A 15,019-nucleotide genomic window follows, 5' to 3' on the forward strand; every position below is an offset into this window, starting at 1 on the left:
CCCGCCCAATATCTCTCTAATGAGCTCCAATCATTGTAAACACATAACTCTTTCATTCATACACCCACGGAAGGTCGGGAGCTAGACATCCACAACCTACCGCGGCGCTCCTTCGACAGACACCCTTTTACGGCGAACGAGACGGTCGTGCGCTCTCGGACGACCGAGCCACGCCCCCATATCGGGGGGAGATGAAAGATGATACATTCACCCCTGCATAACGCTGTCATGGTGTTGCAACGCGAGGCATGCCAAGCGTGTATCGTACGTGCCTACGGAGCTAGCAGGTGTATGCTACTTCTATATGAAGGGAATGTTTTTACGGGTTGTGGCGTAGCTATAAAAGGGTGATGGGGGAACGCCCCCCCCCTCCCCCCCCCCCCCCCCCCCCCCCCCCCCCCCTATCACAGCCGAATAACATAAAGATTACAGAGTATATAGCAGGGAAACAAAAAGAGAGGGAATGGAAAGATGACACAAATTTGTTTAAACATGGCCATTCCTAATCTTTGGTCATTCATCTTTATCAGTAACTTCGCTGGTGGCACGAGAGGGGGTGGGGTGCTGTACGGTACAACACCCCCCCCCCCCCCTTATGCCACCAGCGAAGCCTTCTCAGTACGCCACTATATAAAACATGTTGCTTATTACTCCCAATGGGCCACAGGAAAAAAAGGGAGAAACTACAGGCCAAACCTTGTCTACTTTAAGAAGTGTAAACAATATCAATGTGCAATGCAGTGTCAAAAAAAAAAATCAACAACAAAGTATGTATCGTTTGACCTTTCTCGTTCTTTGTATGTCAGTTAGTGCTATGGAGATATCATGTAGAAGTATCTCAAAGTCTCCTGGAAAAGAGTGCTTTTAAATGCCCTCATATTTGAAATATGACGAGAAATAGTTGAAGGGTTTGAACCACAGTCCACACCTTCATACCGCAGTTACATGTTGTTTTTTTTTGTAGATCACTCCATCACCTCACAGTATTACCAATTCTTATGTAACTGCATAACTACCTTTCCCAATTGCTTCATGGCAATACACCAGTTTACAGTTGTGTGCGCCATTTTAAACAAAGCCAATGACCCGAGGTCAACTGTCTGCGCATGCGCACTGATACAACTGTAAACTGGTGTATTTATTTTACAATGTCATCTCATTACCAGTACTCTACTTCATTTTTAATTACAAGTGAAATGAGTTCTGTAGCACTTGGGTATTAGATCAATTACATCTGTCAAATGCCATACACCTGCAGTATAGAGAACATGGACATCCCACGGTGATGCAATGTCACAGCTTACTAAACTGTGACACAGCTAAACGCAACAGGGGAAAGTTTGAACCAATGGCAATGCTAGACCATGATTTGAATAGGGATTAGACAGTGGGGTGTCGAAAAAAAATTGGCGAGGGGTTAACTGAGAGCTTTTCACCCACCCTCTCGAATTCTTAAAGATTGAAAATAAATATCAAATGAAAATATGATTCTGTTACATTATGATGGGATATATTATGTCAATGAGTTGAATTCCAATGTTTTCAAAGTAGTCAGCGCAACGCAACATAATTTATGAATAATATTGCATTTTCAAGCTCATCAAACTGATATTATACAAATCTTTAAGACATAAGATAAAACCTGCAAAATAAATGTGGTATGGATCTATTCCCGTTCATGCACCGTGCAACAATAACAATCTAAATAAATGATAAACACTGATTTGAAAAATAATAACAAATCAAATGAATTTTATTCATATCGGAGAATGCGATATAAAATAACTTTCTTACATTAAAAATCTTGAATTTACATTGTGATATATTGAACTTCAAATTTAGTTTAAATAACAAAAGATACGCTTGCATTATTATCCGAAGAAGGTAATAGACCGAGAAAAAAAACATCGAAACGTAAAAAAATAAATACGAAAAGGCCAAATAGGCCTATTAAATTTAATGAAGTACGAAGATTACGAACACTTTTTAAAGATGTAAATCTACCGCATAAGCTATACGCGCATGTTTATGCAGCATATACCATCATGAGAAAAGATACCTATACGTACAAATCAAAAACTTTTTTTTAAAGATAGAATATTTAGCTATGCCTTCTATTGGTTGAACATAAAGACAATATTTATATATGAATCATTTTATGCTCACTTCAAGCTATATTAAAAATGATGAAATATTAAACAATATTATAATTATTCTGTACAGTACGTTTGATGGCATATACATATTACATAATGTATAATTATATTCCAAGTGCTCTCTTCATACAAAATCAATGTATTAGTTGGGCGTAATTTGAGTTATGTAAGAGTAAGAATTACATTGGAACAGCAGGATATATCAAAAAGTTTACATGTTTGAGGCCTTACAATTCTATATCTAACAGTTGCTGTTCTTCAGGAAAAAATGAATGATAATAATAGTATAATTTTTTTTTTTTTTAAACACGTGTTAAGTTAGTCATGTAGCTGTATAATGAACAGTTTACATTATATGCTATCATATTGAGTACTTTTTTGTCATTGGAAATTAACCTTAAGAAAAATAATATATATAACGTTGGAAAATGATGTACAGTCGATTACCCAATCAGAAAGAATAGCTTATTCCACAATATGAGTGCATTTATATTATTTATCAATGCACCTATTTTCAAGATATCAATTTATTTACTAATACTAATACTACTACTACTACTACTACTACTACTACTACGACTACTAATTATAATAATGATAATAACAATACTAATAATGATATTGGTAATAATAATTATGATAAAAATAACAACAATAATAATAATAATGATAACAAGAGCGGTTACATTTTTATAGGGCACATATCAATGATTGCCATTTTGTGAGAAACTGGTGAATTGAATTGTGATTGCAATCAATTATGGCGTCATAGTTTGGAATATGGATATTTTGAACTCGCATGCAATATTCATGGAATTTCTTTCGTTGAAAATGAGTGGGAATCAAGTTGATATGATAATAATTGATTAAATAAATCCATATAAAATCGATTAACTGTCCTCTGTAAGCTTTAAGGATGTAATTGATGTTCAATAGTTATAGGCTCCTCGATTTTACTCCTATAATGAAGTAAGCTTGTCGTTGTGTAATTTGAAAAGGTCTATATTATCGCCTTGTGTTTCCACAGTTTGAGTCTTCAAATTGCCCAGAGTTGTCTTTACAGTTCTCAAAAATATTGTTTGAGCCGGGGAAAATACCCAAAGAAGGCACCTCATTCAGGATATTTCAAATATTGTTTCTGCTCTAAGCATTAAAACGGATTAAATCAGATTCTCGTAATTTCGATATTTTTTTAAATCTATAATTGTCAACTTTATAACACGCAACTGAATGGCAGCCCGACTAAGATGTGTGAGCCACATTGCCCGGATCAGTTTAAGCGGGACTGCACTACTTGTAGATACTTGCACCCTTGTATAACCAACAATACCTAAGCGGCACCCGTTGATCCCATATGGTCCCCTTTTCCCTATGATTTGATGAGATGACCCGTCAGTAACCACGCATGGAGGTCTAATCCCTCCTGGCCAAACTAGTGCAGATAGGCTTTAAGTCCCGGGAACGTAAGTTGAGATATCATCGTATATCAAGGATAATCAGAAAATAGTTTTCAAACGTAGAAAGAAAAATATCAGAATCAGCAATTCTGCTTCCCTCCAAGCAATAATGGAACGGTCCTGAAAAACTCTCCAACCAATCAACGTTGCCAATATGGGTCATAGCACTCAATCCAAGGTATGCCATTGTTGTCCTTTTCGTTGTGCACTTGTTGTACTTTAAAGAATTGTTTTTTCTCCAATGGGTGTTATTTAAACAATATGTTTTCAGCATGACCGGTTTCGTCATATACGAAATTAATAGATAACAATAATAAATTAATAAATATCAAAATAAAACATGACTTCAGACGCTATTACATTGAGTCCTCGCGTCCCTCAGTAAAATTTCAAGTGGACGAGTCCTTAGGTGCCTTGACCAATCAAATATTGCGCTAGTTCCTGTACGGTATTGTTCGCTTTTCCGGCTACATGATCTGTTCCGTATACTCCGATGACAAGAGCTATAATTATGAAGAAAAGGGAGATAACACTCATTTCAACCATGGTTCAATAACTAAACCATTAATTAATTATTAATAGCGGAGATCAAAACATTTTTTTTTAATTGTCATCACAACATTGGAAAAATTGGTATAACACTAATGAATGTTTTACAATTGCATATTGTTTATTTGTATTATTGTGGTACTATGTAGTGTATTTTTGTTTATCATGAAAATGCTTTTGTAAAAATATTGCACAATTAAGCTCTCGGACTGTGATGCATTATGTTTTTAATTAGACAAACCATTAATTAATTAAATAAATTAACCATTATAGTATAACAGAATTTAATGAAAATGCACATATTTGAAGAAAAAATGCATAACATGAATGTGACACCCCAAAATCGTACACTTTTCCCTCCTTGCATAAATTCAAAGATAATTTCTATTTCTTTATAACACACAAATAAATACATGAAATTGAATTAAACATTATGATATAGTTACATGTAGGAGTTATCATATAGGAAAAAACCTTATTAACTAGTACTGGAAACTCAAAATCCATGTTTTAGTGTATTAACACTGGACTCTTATTGTTCGTTATTAACCTGCCTTCGAATTTACTTGGTTTTAGTGAGACGTTACTGATATAAGTTGTGAATTGAGAAAAGTTTATTTGTTAGTTATTTTTTTTGTAAAAGCTTATCTGTACTAGTTTATAGGAGGGATTAAACCACCCTGCAAGGTCACTGGACAGGTGGTTATCTCATCAACTCAGCTCTCAAATAACATGAGAAAAAGAGGATCATGGGGGACCAATGGTTAGGCATTGCTTTCTATATAGGGGAAGCAAGTAGCTACAAGTAGTACAATGGGCCTTTAAGTTTGTTAATTTTTTGAGGGATAGGAGGAGGGGTGGAATCCGATGTCCTATTCTCACAAGTAAAAGTAAAAGCAGCATGAGGTTCAATTTCCAACTCCCCTGAAATATCTGGCCAATAAAAAAAAGGGCGTCCAGGCCCCCAGGACGCCCCTGATCCGCGCCCTTAAATTCCTATACGTACCGGTGCTACTTTTGCCTACACACACTCCTGTGCCTTGTTTCCTGGCCAAGACAGCGTTATCGTCTGCTCGAAGAAGCACATATTTCACCCCTCCAATCAGAACGCCGTTCTCTCGCAATGACTCCGCCGTGGCCAGACCGCGAATAAGGAATCCTACTTCCCCGGCCGAAATCTGGATGGGGATGGGGGAGGGGAGGGGAGGGGAGGGGATGCAGAGAAGAAGGGGTGATAGCGCGAGATAGAGAGAGAAAGAGAGAGAGAGGGGGAGGAGAGATAGGGAACGAAAGAGGGTAAGCGAGGAAAACAAAGAGAAAAAAAGAGAAGAAGAAAAGGAAAAAGAAGAAAGAGAGAGAGAGGGAGAGAGAGAGGGAGAGAGAGGAGAGAGAGAGAGAGGAGGGGGGGGGGGGGGAATGGAGAAAGAGAGAGAAAAAATAAATAAAATGATTATTAGCATTAGAAAACTTTCCCATTTTGTCCTCTCCCCCCCCCCCCCTTTTTTTTAATTTTATTTGTTAGTGTCCTAATCGGACAGAAAGTACTAAATAGAAAGAAAACAAATACTATATTTTTTGTACGCAACAAACGGGTGAGTTACTAGCGACGATGTCACAATCAAGCACCCAAAATGCAGATTTGAGATTTGCATAGCTTTAGAAAACTCTTATTATTTGTCCGATTTATTTGAAAATTTCGCCATTCTTTTTCTCCTTTTGCACCCACTGCCATAGAAATTAAATTATTACAAAGCTTGGATTTCCCTTTAAAGAGAAGGTTGAGTTCTGGGAAGAGGTGAAAAATAATTTGTGAGCATTACTCATTCTTATTATGCAAGTGTGGAAGAACATCAGTTAAGACATGTTCCCTGAAAAGCATGGCTCTTCAAATGCCTTCATATTTTAAATATGCATGTAACATCGTAAAAATCGGGGGCCGGCTTTTTACGCCACGTGTTCGTGTAGTCCCATATACATCTTTCTGTGCAAGTGTTTGTAACTTTACCAAGACTTGGCCAAATTTCTTATCATTTTGATGATTCCAGAACCTTGCAATACACACAAATTCTTATATGCTAGATGATCAACCTTTTCTGGTCGGTTCCACACCGTTTCTTTCACAATGCAATCGCATGACCAGAACTCAACTTCATCTTTAAATATATAGCAAACAAATGGCGCACACGGATTTTTTTTCTTCCAGAGGTGACACAAGTATGAAACATCTCTAACATGACGAAGAAAAAAAATATTAAAAAAACAACATCATGGGGGGGGGGGGTCCTGCTAGAGCACTCTCATTCAGAACATGCCCAACAGACTGAATTTGACCACATGGACACATGTCAGAGTCTTCATGCTTGCAGCAAAACGGCCTGGGCTTCCTGGGAAGGTTGTTGCCAGGAGGATGAGAGGACCAAACTTTAAAGGTAGTACGAAGTTTAAGTACGGGGTCATGAATTTGGTTCAAATGAACATATTGGAAGCATATGCGATCAAACAATATTCAGTGATCGTTGTCGCGGTCGAAATCGAGTCTAAAGTTATGAAATTGTAAATAATACACTCTTTATGTTGTATAGCTCTCTCTCTCAAGGTCAAGATATTAATTAAGCTATAAAACATTATTTCTTGACTAAAATCGACCGATTAGCTATTTCCGTTTGGAAGTTGTACATATTCTAACATTGTCATGGTCGCAGCTACCATTGTACGGCCGTATAGGCACTATTTGAAATTTATCAAAATTTACCGGGACCACCGGTAAATTTTGATATTCAATTTGTCTCGAAGGCACAGTTGTTTTAGGGGCTAAATTTTCTAGTGCTTATAATACATCAACAGGGGCATCCAAATAAATCAAAATTGTAAAGAATCACTATCCACCCAACTTTCAAATTTCCCAAAACTTTGTATTACCTTTAAGACTACGGTTTCAGTCTTTCAGGGATAGCTGGTTCTGTTCGGGGGTCTGAACGTATATAAGGCATACACAGTTGGGTTTTGAAGGGAACGGCCTTGGCTGAAACCGTAGGCCTATTTGTAATATAGACAATTAAAAACTAAAATATTATAGTTAACAAATTGAACTAATGTGAAAAAACTTGATAGCCACTTCATTAGGTCAACCTTTTTTAAGAATAGAATGAAAGAAAAGAGAAGTTTAGCAAGTAAAATGAATGGAAATTGAGACAAAGCTGTATATACCTTTAACTAAGCCTCATTTTCCAATATTCCGCTAAACATTTACGTAATTCGTCCCTTGGCTCCCTAATATATACTGCTCTTTTTTGGTTATACGTCCCTCGTCTTATTTCGCCCATCTCGTTTTGGGGGCTTTTTACTATAGATGCCGTCAAATTTCACTGACATATATTTGTATAATTTTAGTTTAAATATACCATGCAATTGTATTTATATCTCCGTAAGTTATTTCGACTCTATTATTACTTTCATGACTTCGTAGCATTGTATTATTTGTATAACTCATGAAAGACCCCCCCCCTATTTTTATTGTTTATTGTTTATGATTTATGTCATGAATGTGAATGTGAAATATGGAATAAACGAAACGGTAACTGAAACTGAAACTGAAATTGAAAGGGATATAAAAATCATATCAGTTGAAGAGATTTTAAGGATATACACCCCTGTAACAGGATGACAAAGAAACACAAACAAATAGATAACGACGATAAGCTGATAACAATTGTTTGTGAATATGGTATGGGAACGAAAATAACATGAAGTAAACAAACATAGAAACAATTAAAAACGAACTAGAAAAAACCAAAACAAACAAATATATATGTGTATAATTTTGTTACCTAAATACATGCACATGCATGCATACCTATACACACATGCATACATGTTCATTTTTAAAAATATATTTCAAAAACATTGACATACCTTAAAGTCGTCTGATGTTGCCCAAATAGCCCCATCCAGTCCGACTATGGCCGCATGGGTCAAATTGCCGGACGCCATAAGGGTTTTATCAATGTAATTCGTTTTCCAATCTGTTGCCATGGTGAATATAACGAGATGCGGATAATAGTCCCAAGTAGAAGGTATACCACCAAGAGAAGGGTGAATGATGCGAATAGTATACCAACAAGATACCACTGGGAAGAGAGGTGATGTGAATATAATACCGAGTAAAAGATTCCAACAAGGGAGGATGGATGATGCGGATAGTGTATCAAGGATACCGCCGAGAAGAGGAGAGATGATGCGGAGAGTATTCCAAGTCGAAGATACCACCGAGGGGGAGATGGGGGTGCGGATAATTAGACCAGGTATACCAATGAGGGGGGAGATGGGGGGATGTGGATAATGATTAGACCAAGTATACCAATGAAGAGGGGAGGAGAGATGATGCGGAGATTGTACCAAGTAGAAGAAGATACCACCGAGGGGGGGGGGGGGGGAGGAAGATGGGGGATGCGGAAAATGATTAAACCAAGTATACCAATGAGGAGGGGGGGGGGGGTGATGAGGAGAGTATTCCAAGTAGAAGATGATACCACCGAGGTGGAGATGGGGGGGGGGTGCGGATAACTAGACCAGGTATACCAATGAGGGGGGGGGGGGGGGTGATGCGTAAAGTATTCCAAGTAGAAGATACCACCGAGGGGGGAAGATGGGGGGGGGGGGGCTAAGGATAATAAGACCAAGTATACCAATGGGGGGGGGGGAGAGATGATGCGGAGAGTGTCCCAAGTAAAAGATACCACTGAGAGGGAAGATGGGGGGATGCGGATAATTATACCAAGTATACCAATGAGGGGGAGGGGGGGGGGGTGAGTAGAGTGTACCAAGTAGAAGATACCACCGAGGGGGAGATGGGGGGACGCGGATAACTAGACCAGGTATACCAATGAGGGGGAGGGGGTGGTGATGAGTAAAGTGTTCCAAGTAGAATATACCACTGAGAGGGAAGATGGGGGGATGCGGATAATTATACCAAGTATACCAATGAGGGGGAGGGGGGGGGGTGAGTAGAGTGTAACAAGTAAAAGATACCACAGATGGGGAGGGAGATGGGGATGCAGATAACTAGACCAAGTATACCAATGAGGGGGGGGGGGTGAGTAGAGTGTTCCAAGTAGAAGATACCACTGAGAGGGAAAATGGGGAGATGCGGATAATTATACCAAGTATACCAATGAGGGGGAGGGTTGGTGATGAGTAGAGTGTTGGATTTAAACATTATGGAGAGCCCTTTGTAGCCTTGAAATAAAATAAAGTAAAATTTCAAAATTTCAAATATTAGATTTAAAATTTTTTAAATCCACATCAAGAACGTAAAATCTCCTTGATAATTGAAAATATAAATGATTTGAATCAACATTCTATGCCTTTTAAATATAACTTTTACAAAATACTTTCAAAGATGCTAACGGCTTTCCATAATGTTAAAGTCCAACTAAGAGAAAAGTTCAACTTATGATCTTTGTGAAACCCCCCCCCCCCCCCCCCCCCCCCCCCCCCTCCATGTCGAAGATACCCAATGAGGGGAGTAAGGATGATGCGGATGTTATCCAAGTTTGATACCGATGGGGGCTGGAGCTGACTGACGTGTAAGATGAATCGGGGTCGTCTGATGACGGGCAAGGCGTGTGATGATGGGAGGATGGATGGATGGATATTTCACAAGGATGATTGTTAGTGTGTTCGGTGGTAGTGGTGGTGATGAGGAGTTTCAGATAAATTTAAGTTCTGGGTCATGTTTTGTAAAGAATAGCGATTGATTTAAACCAATCGCAACGTATAATTTTTGGTATGGCATTATTATTCTCATTACCAAGTCTCTCGGGGAGGACTTAAAAGCCGTCGGTCCACTGGTTGCTTAATTACAAGCATACAAATGCTTTCTCAGTGCTCAGTTAGGTAAAACAAACAAAAAATAAATAAATAAAACTAATCGAAACTGTGTATTGTGAGAAAGTAGTTGCGAATAATTTCGAGGTTGCGACTAGAAACTGCAGTGTGTGGAAGTGATTTGAAGGGTTGATCATGTAAACTGAGGTTTTGGAATCGCCAAAATGGTGAGGAATTTGCTCAGCCTTGCTGACAGTCACATGCACTGTACACAGAAATATGTTTCATGGGACTACACTGGAAATAAGCTCTCGAGCTTTCGTGGGTTATCCTGTTCAAGATGACTCAATTATGGTCTGTTATTCTTTTATATTGTTGTAACGTTGGAGGCTTGGCGAATAAAATCAATCAATCAATCAATCAATCAATACACAACATGTGACATGAAAGTTGAACTTCACTACTTTTAGCTGTTATTCAGCATAACAATATGGGGGCATTCGACGAGCCATCCTCTTCCACAATAACATGAAAATGAAAGAAAAAGTTCAGGGGGGGTGTTTCACAAAGATCCTAAGTTGAACTTATCTCTAAGTTGGACTTAAAAATTATGGAAAGCCATTAGCATCTTTGAAAATATTTTGTAAAAGTTATTTTGAAAGGCATTAATTGTTTATTCAAATCATTCATATTGTCTATCATCAAGGAGATTTCATGTTCTGGATGTGGAATTCATAAAAAGTCTAAAATACTTGAATTTCTGCTTTTGAATATATTTCATTTTAAGACTCCAATGGCTGTCCATAATTTTAAGTCCAACTTAGAGTTAAGTTCTACTTAGGATCTTTGTGAAACACCCCCCAGATGTTTTTCACATTTCCCAGAGCTCAATCTTCTCTTTAATAATAATAATAATAATAATAATATTCCGCGTTTATACAGCGCTTAATACATCGGCGATGTCTGCGCTTTACAGATTTATCATTACCCCGGTCATCAGATTCAAGCTCGCCCGTACGCATGTGTGCACATTCTCCACTCCCTGGGGAGCATTCCAGCCAGGCGCCATTTTACAGACGCTCACAATGCTGGGAATACTACATTCACGTTCGCATCCTACCGGGTACCCACTTAGAACCTGGGTGGAGAGTGGCAAGCGTAGATTAACGTCTTGCCAAAGGACGTTAGTGTCGGACTGGGAATTGAACCCGTACCTTGTGATCTACAGTCCGGTGACTTATCCGCTAGACCACAACACCTCTTTAAAAAAAAGAACCTTGCCATATCATTGGCGGCTATAAATATACATGTATTATACAGTACATTAAGATGGACAGTGACAGAAGGAAATTAACAGAACGGGGTGTCATGCCCCATTCATATACCAACGAGACGGATACAATATATGCCGAACTGTTCCCGAATAGCCCCCGACCGACCCCAATCAAGAACTCCCGACATTATATCCTATTCACATCAACAAGACCGATAAATGCCGAACTGTCCCCGAATAGTCCCCGGCAGGTCCCCGACCGATTACCGATAAACCCAGATATTATTGTCTATATAGGATGGATGATAGACATGATAGATAATTATTATATGTATATGATGATAAAAATGACGATCGTGATGATGATGATGATGATGGTAATACTACCTACTACTACTTCTACTACTTCTTCTAGGTTTGGTGTCGGTTTGGCAATGTGAATGGGGGTATGTATGACCCAGATAATCGGGACTCGGGAAGGACAGTGCCTTATTCCGACAGTGACATTGATGATGATACGGATGCCACCTAATATCAGTCTACATTCCTTCGACTGATTGATAACCCCAGGTTGTGTAATGGATAGCTACATCACACAGTCACTTTATGTCGGTGTGGGGGGGGGGGGGTTAGTGGGGGTGGGGGATGGGTAAAGAGGGAGGTGGAGGGTAGAAGAGGGGGGGGGGGCAAAGATGAATGGTGTGAGAAAGGGAATGTTAAATAGAAGGAGGTGAATGTGAGAGGTGAAGGGGAAAGAGAAGGTGAGATGACTAGGGGGTGGGAGGGGGCGAATGACGCGGAGGGGGAAGGGTAGGGCAAGATTTTAGATGAGAATAGAGGGGTGAAAAGGAGGTAACGAAGACGGATGTGTAGTTGGGTTGGCAGACGGGGAGGAGAGGGGAAAGTGGAGGAGTTGTTAGGGGTTAAAGGGGGGGGGGGGGAGTAGAAGAAGGCGAAAGTGATTATTGAGGAGCTAGACAACAAGGAAGGGGGTAAGGAAGACATAATTACGTAGATAAACAAATATGAAGGAGAAGAAGAAGAAGAAGAAAGAAGAAGAAGAAGAAGAAAAAGAAGAAGGGGAAAAAGAAGAAGAACCAGAACGTCAATGACGTAGCGCTCATCTGCATCTCGCAACAACCGTATATCGTAAATTTTATGTGGTACACTTTTGAACTGGTCAAAAAATAAAAATTTGATGCCCTGGAAGGGACATAATTTCATTTAGCTGTACAAGATTAAATAGAAACTAAAGGAAATGGAATGACAGTGACAGAAGGAAATTAACAGAACGGGGTGTCATGCCCCATTCATATACCAACGAGACGGATACAATATATGCCGAACTGTTCCCGAATAGCCCCCGACCGACCCCAATCAAGAACTCCCGACATTATATCCTATTCACATCAACAAGACCGATAAATGCCGAACTGTCCCCGAATAGTCCCCGGCAGGTCCCCGACCGATTACCGATAAACCCAGATATTATTGTCTATATAGGATGGATGATAGACATGATAGATAATTATTATATGTATATGATGATAAAAATGACGATCGTGATGATGATGATGATGATGGTAATACTACCTACTACTACTTCTACTACTTCTTCTAGGTTTGGTGTCGGTTTGGCAATGTGAATGGGGGTATGTATGACCCAGATAATCGGGACTCGGGAAGGACAGTGCCTTATTCCGACAGTGACATTGATGATGATACGGATGCCACCTAATATCAGTCTACATTCCTTCGACTGATTGATAACCCCAGGTTGTGTAATGGATAGCTACATCACACAGTCACTTTATGTCGGTGTGGGGGGGGGGGGTTAGTGGGGGTGGGGGATGGGTAAAGAGGGAGGTGGAGGGTAGAAGAGGGGGGGGCAAAGATGAATGGTGTGAGAAAGGGAATGTTAAATAGAAGGAGGTGAATGTGAGAGGTGAAGGGGAAAGAGAAGGTGAGATGACTAGGGGGTGGGAGGGGGCGAATGACGCGGAGGGGGAAGGGTAGGGCAAGATTTTAGATGAGAATAGAGGGGTGAAAAGGAGGTAACGAAGACGGATGTGTAGTTGGGTTGGCAGACGGGGAGGAGAGGGGAAAGTGGAGGAGTTGTTAGGGGTTAAAGGGGGGGGGGGGGAGTAGAAGAAGGCGAAAGTGATTATTGAGGAGCTAGACAACAAGGAAGGGGGTAAGGAAGACATAATTACGTAGATAAACAAATATGAAGGAGAAGAAGAAGAAGAAGAAAGAAGAAGAAGAAGAAGAAAAAGAAGAAGGGGAAAAAGAAGAAGAACCAGAACGTCAATGACGTAGCGCTCATCTGCATCTCGCAACAACCGTATATCGTAAATTTTATGTGGTACACTTTTGAACTGGTCAAAAAATAAAAATTTGATGCCCTGGAAGGGACATAATTTCATTTAGCTGTACAAGATTAAATAGAAACTAAAGGAAATGGAATGAAAATTGGTTGAAAAATATATCGTTTTATGACAAGCAGGACTCGAACCTAGTAAGAGATAAATGTAGACATACTCACCTTTTATTATGATAAGAAAAGGACAGAGGTATAAGTAGTCAGTAAATTGTCAACAGAAAAATATGGCAAAATAACAATTTTGTAAGGGACAAATACGAGTTAGTGTGAGAAAATTGTTAAAATATTTAAACAAATTGAAGAATTAGGAGGTAACAAGACAATGAAAAAAATGCATGCATAATACTGATGAATACTTAATTTTCAACCTCTCTTTTCCCCTCTTTTTAATCCACAAATCAAGTGTTTTCTGTGAGGGATCAAATTTGCAAATAATCATCCTAATATTTTGGAATAAATTTGAAAAAAATTACCACAATTAATCAATGGAGCAAAATCTCAAAATTCTGTGCAGAATTTTAGTAAAACAAATTTAGCTCTACCAGATAAGGCAAACAAAATCAAAATCGGTCAAGAAATGAGGGAGAAGAAGCAATTTTTGTTTTTTCTGGAATAAATTTGCATAAATTACCATAATTAATTAATGGAGAAAATTTTCAAAATTCTGCATAGAGGTATAGTGTAGCAAAGTTAGCTCTATGATATAAAGCAAATCAATTCAAAATCGGTCGAAATATGAAGGAGAAGAAGTATTTTTTGTGATTTTTTTGAATTATTTTTGGAATAAATTTACATAAATTACCATAATTAATCAATGGAGCAAAATCTCAAAATTCTATGTAGAAGTTTAGTGTTCCAAATTTAGCTCTACCAGATAAGGCGAACCAAATCAAAATCGGTCAAGAAATGAGGGAGAAGTAGCAATTTTTGTTATTTTTGGAATAAATTTGCATAAATTACCATAGTTAATTAATGGAGAACAATTTCAAAATTCTGTGCGGAAGTTTAGTGAACCAAAGTTAGCTCTACCAGATAAAGCAAACCAAATCAAAATCGGTCTAGAAATGAAGGAGAAGAAGCATGTTTTGTGATTTCGAATAAATTTGCATAAATTAGCATAGGAAACGAATTTCACGATTTTGTGTAGAAGTTTTAAATCCCCCTCCTAGCCCTATCATATGAAACAATCAGAATCAAAATCAGTTGAAAAATAACGAAGAAGAAGCATTTTGAAAACTGTGGACGGACGCCACGCCATGGCATAAGCTCATCGGGCCCTTCGGTCCGGATGAGCTAAAGAGAGAGAGAGAGGGAGTAGAGAAGAAGAGTTAAAGTACTTGATACGCGTGTGATAGAGAATATAATAACGCAACTT

The 15,019-nt window shown here is 38.7% G+C and overlaps 1 protein-coding gene across 1 annotated transcript; it reads right to left on the reverse strand.

Annotated features, from left to right (window-relative positions):
* Window positions 1–3,701: 3,701 nt before the first annotated feature.
* Window positions 3,702–8,275, reverse strand: LOC115918548 (profilin-2-like). Its single transcript, XM_030982579.1, has 3 exons — window positions 8,075–8,275; window positions 5,169–5,340; window positions 3,702–4,116 (listed from the first exon to the last, which is right to left on the reverse strand). The coding sequence occupies exons 1-3, from the start codon at window positions 8,192–8,194 to the stop codon at window positions 4,019–4,021; spliced, it is 390 nt and encodes a 129-aa protein (XP_030838439.1). The 5' UTR covers window positions 8,195–8,275; the 3' UTR covers window positions 3,702–4,018.
* Window positions 8,276–15,019: the final 6,744 nt, after the last annotated feature.

Source organism: Strongylocentrotus purpuratus, unplaced genomic scaffold (genome assembly GCF_000002235.5).
Source record: "Strongylocentrotus purpuratus isolate Spur 01 unplaced genomic scaffold, Spur_5.0 spur5_scaffold_12, whole genome shotgun sequence".
Taxonomy (NCBI): domain Eukaryota; kingdom Metazoa; phylum Echinodermata; class Echinoidea; order Camarodonta; family Strongylocentrotidae; genus Strongylocentrotus; species Strongylocentrotus purpuratus.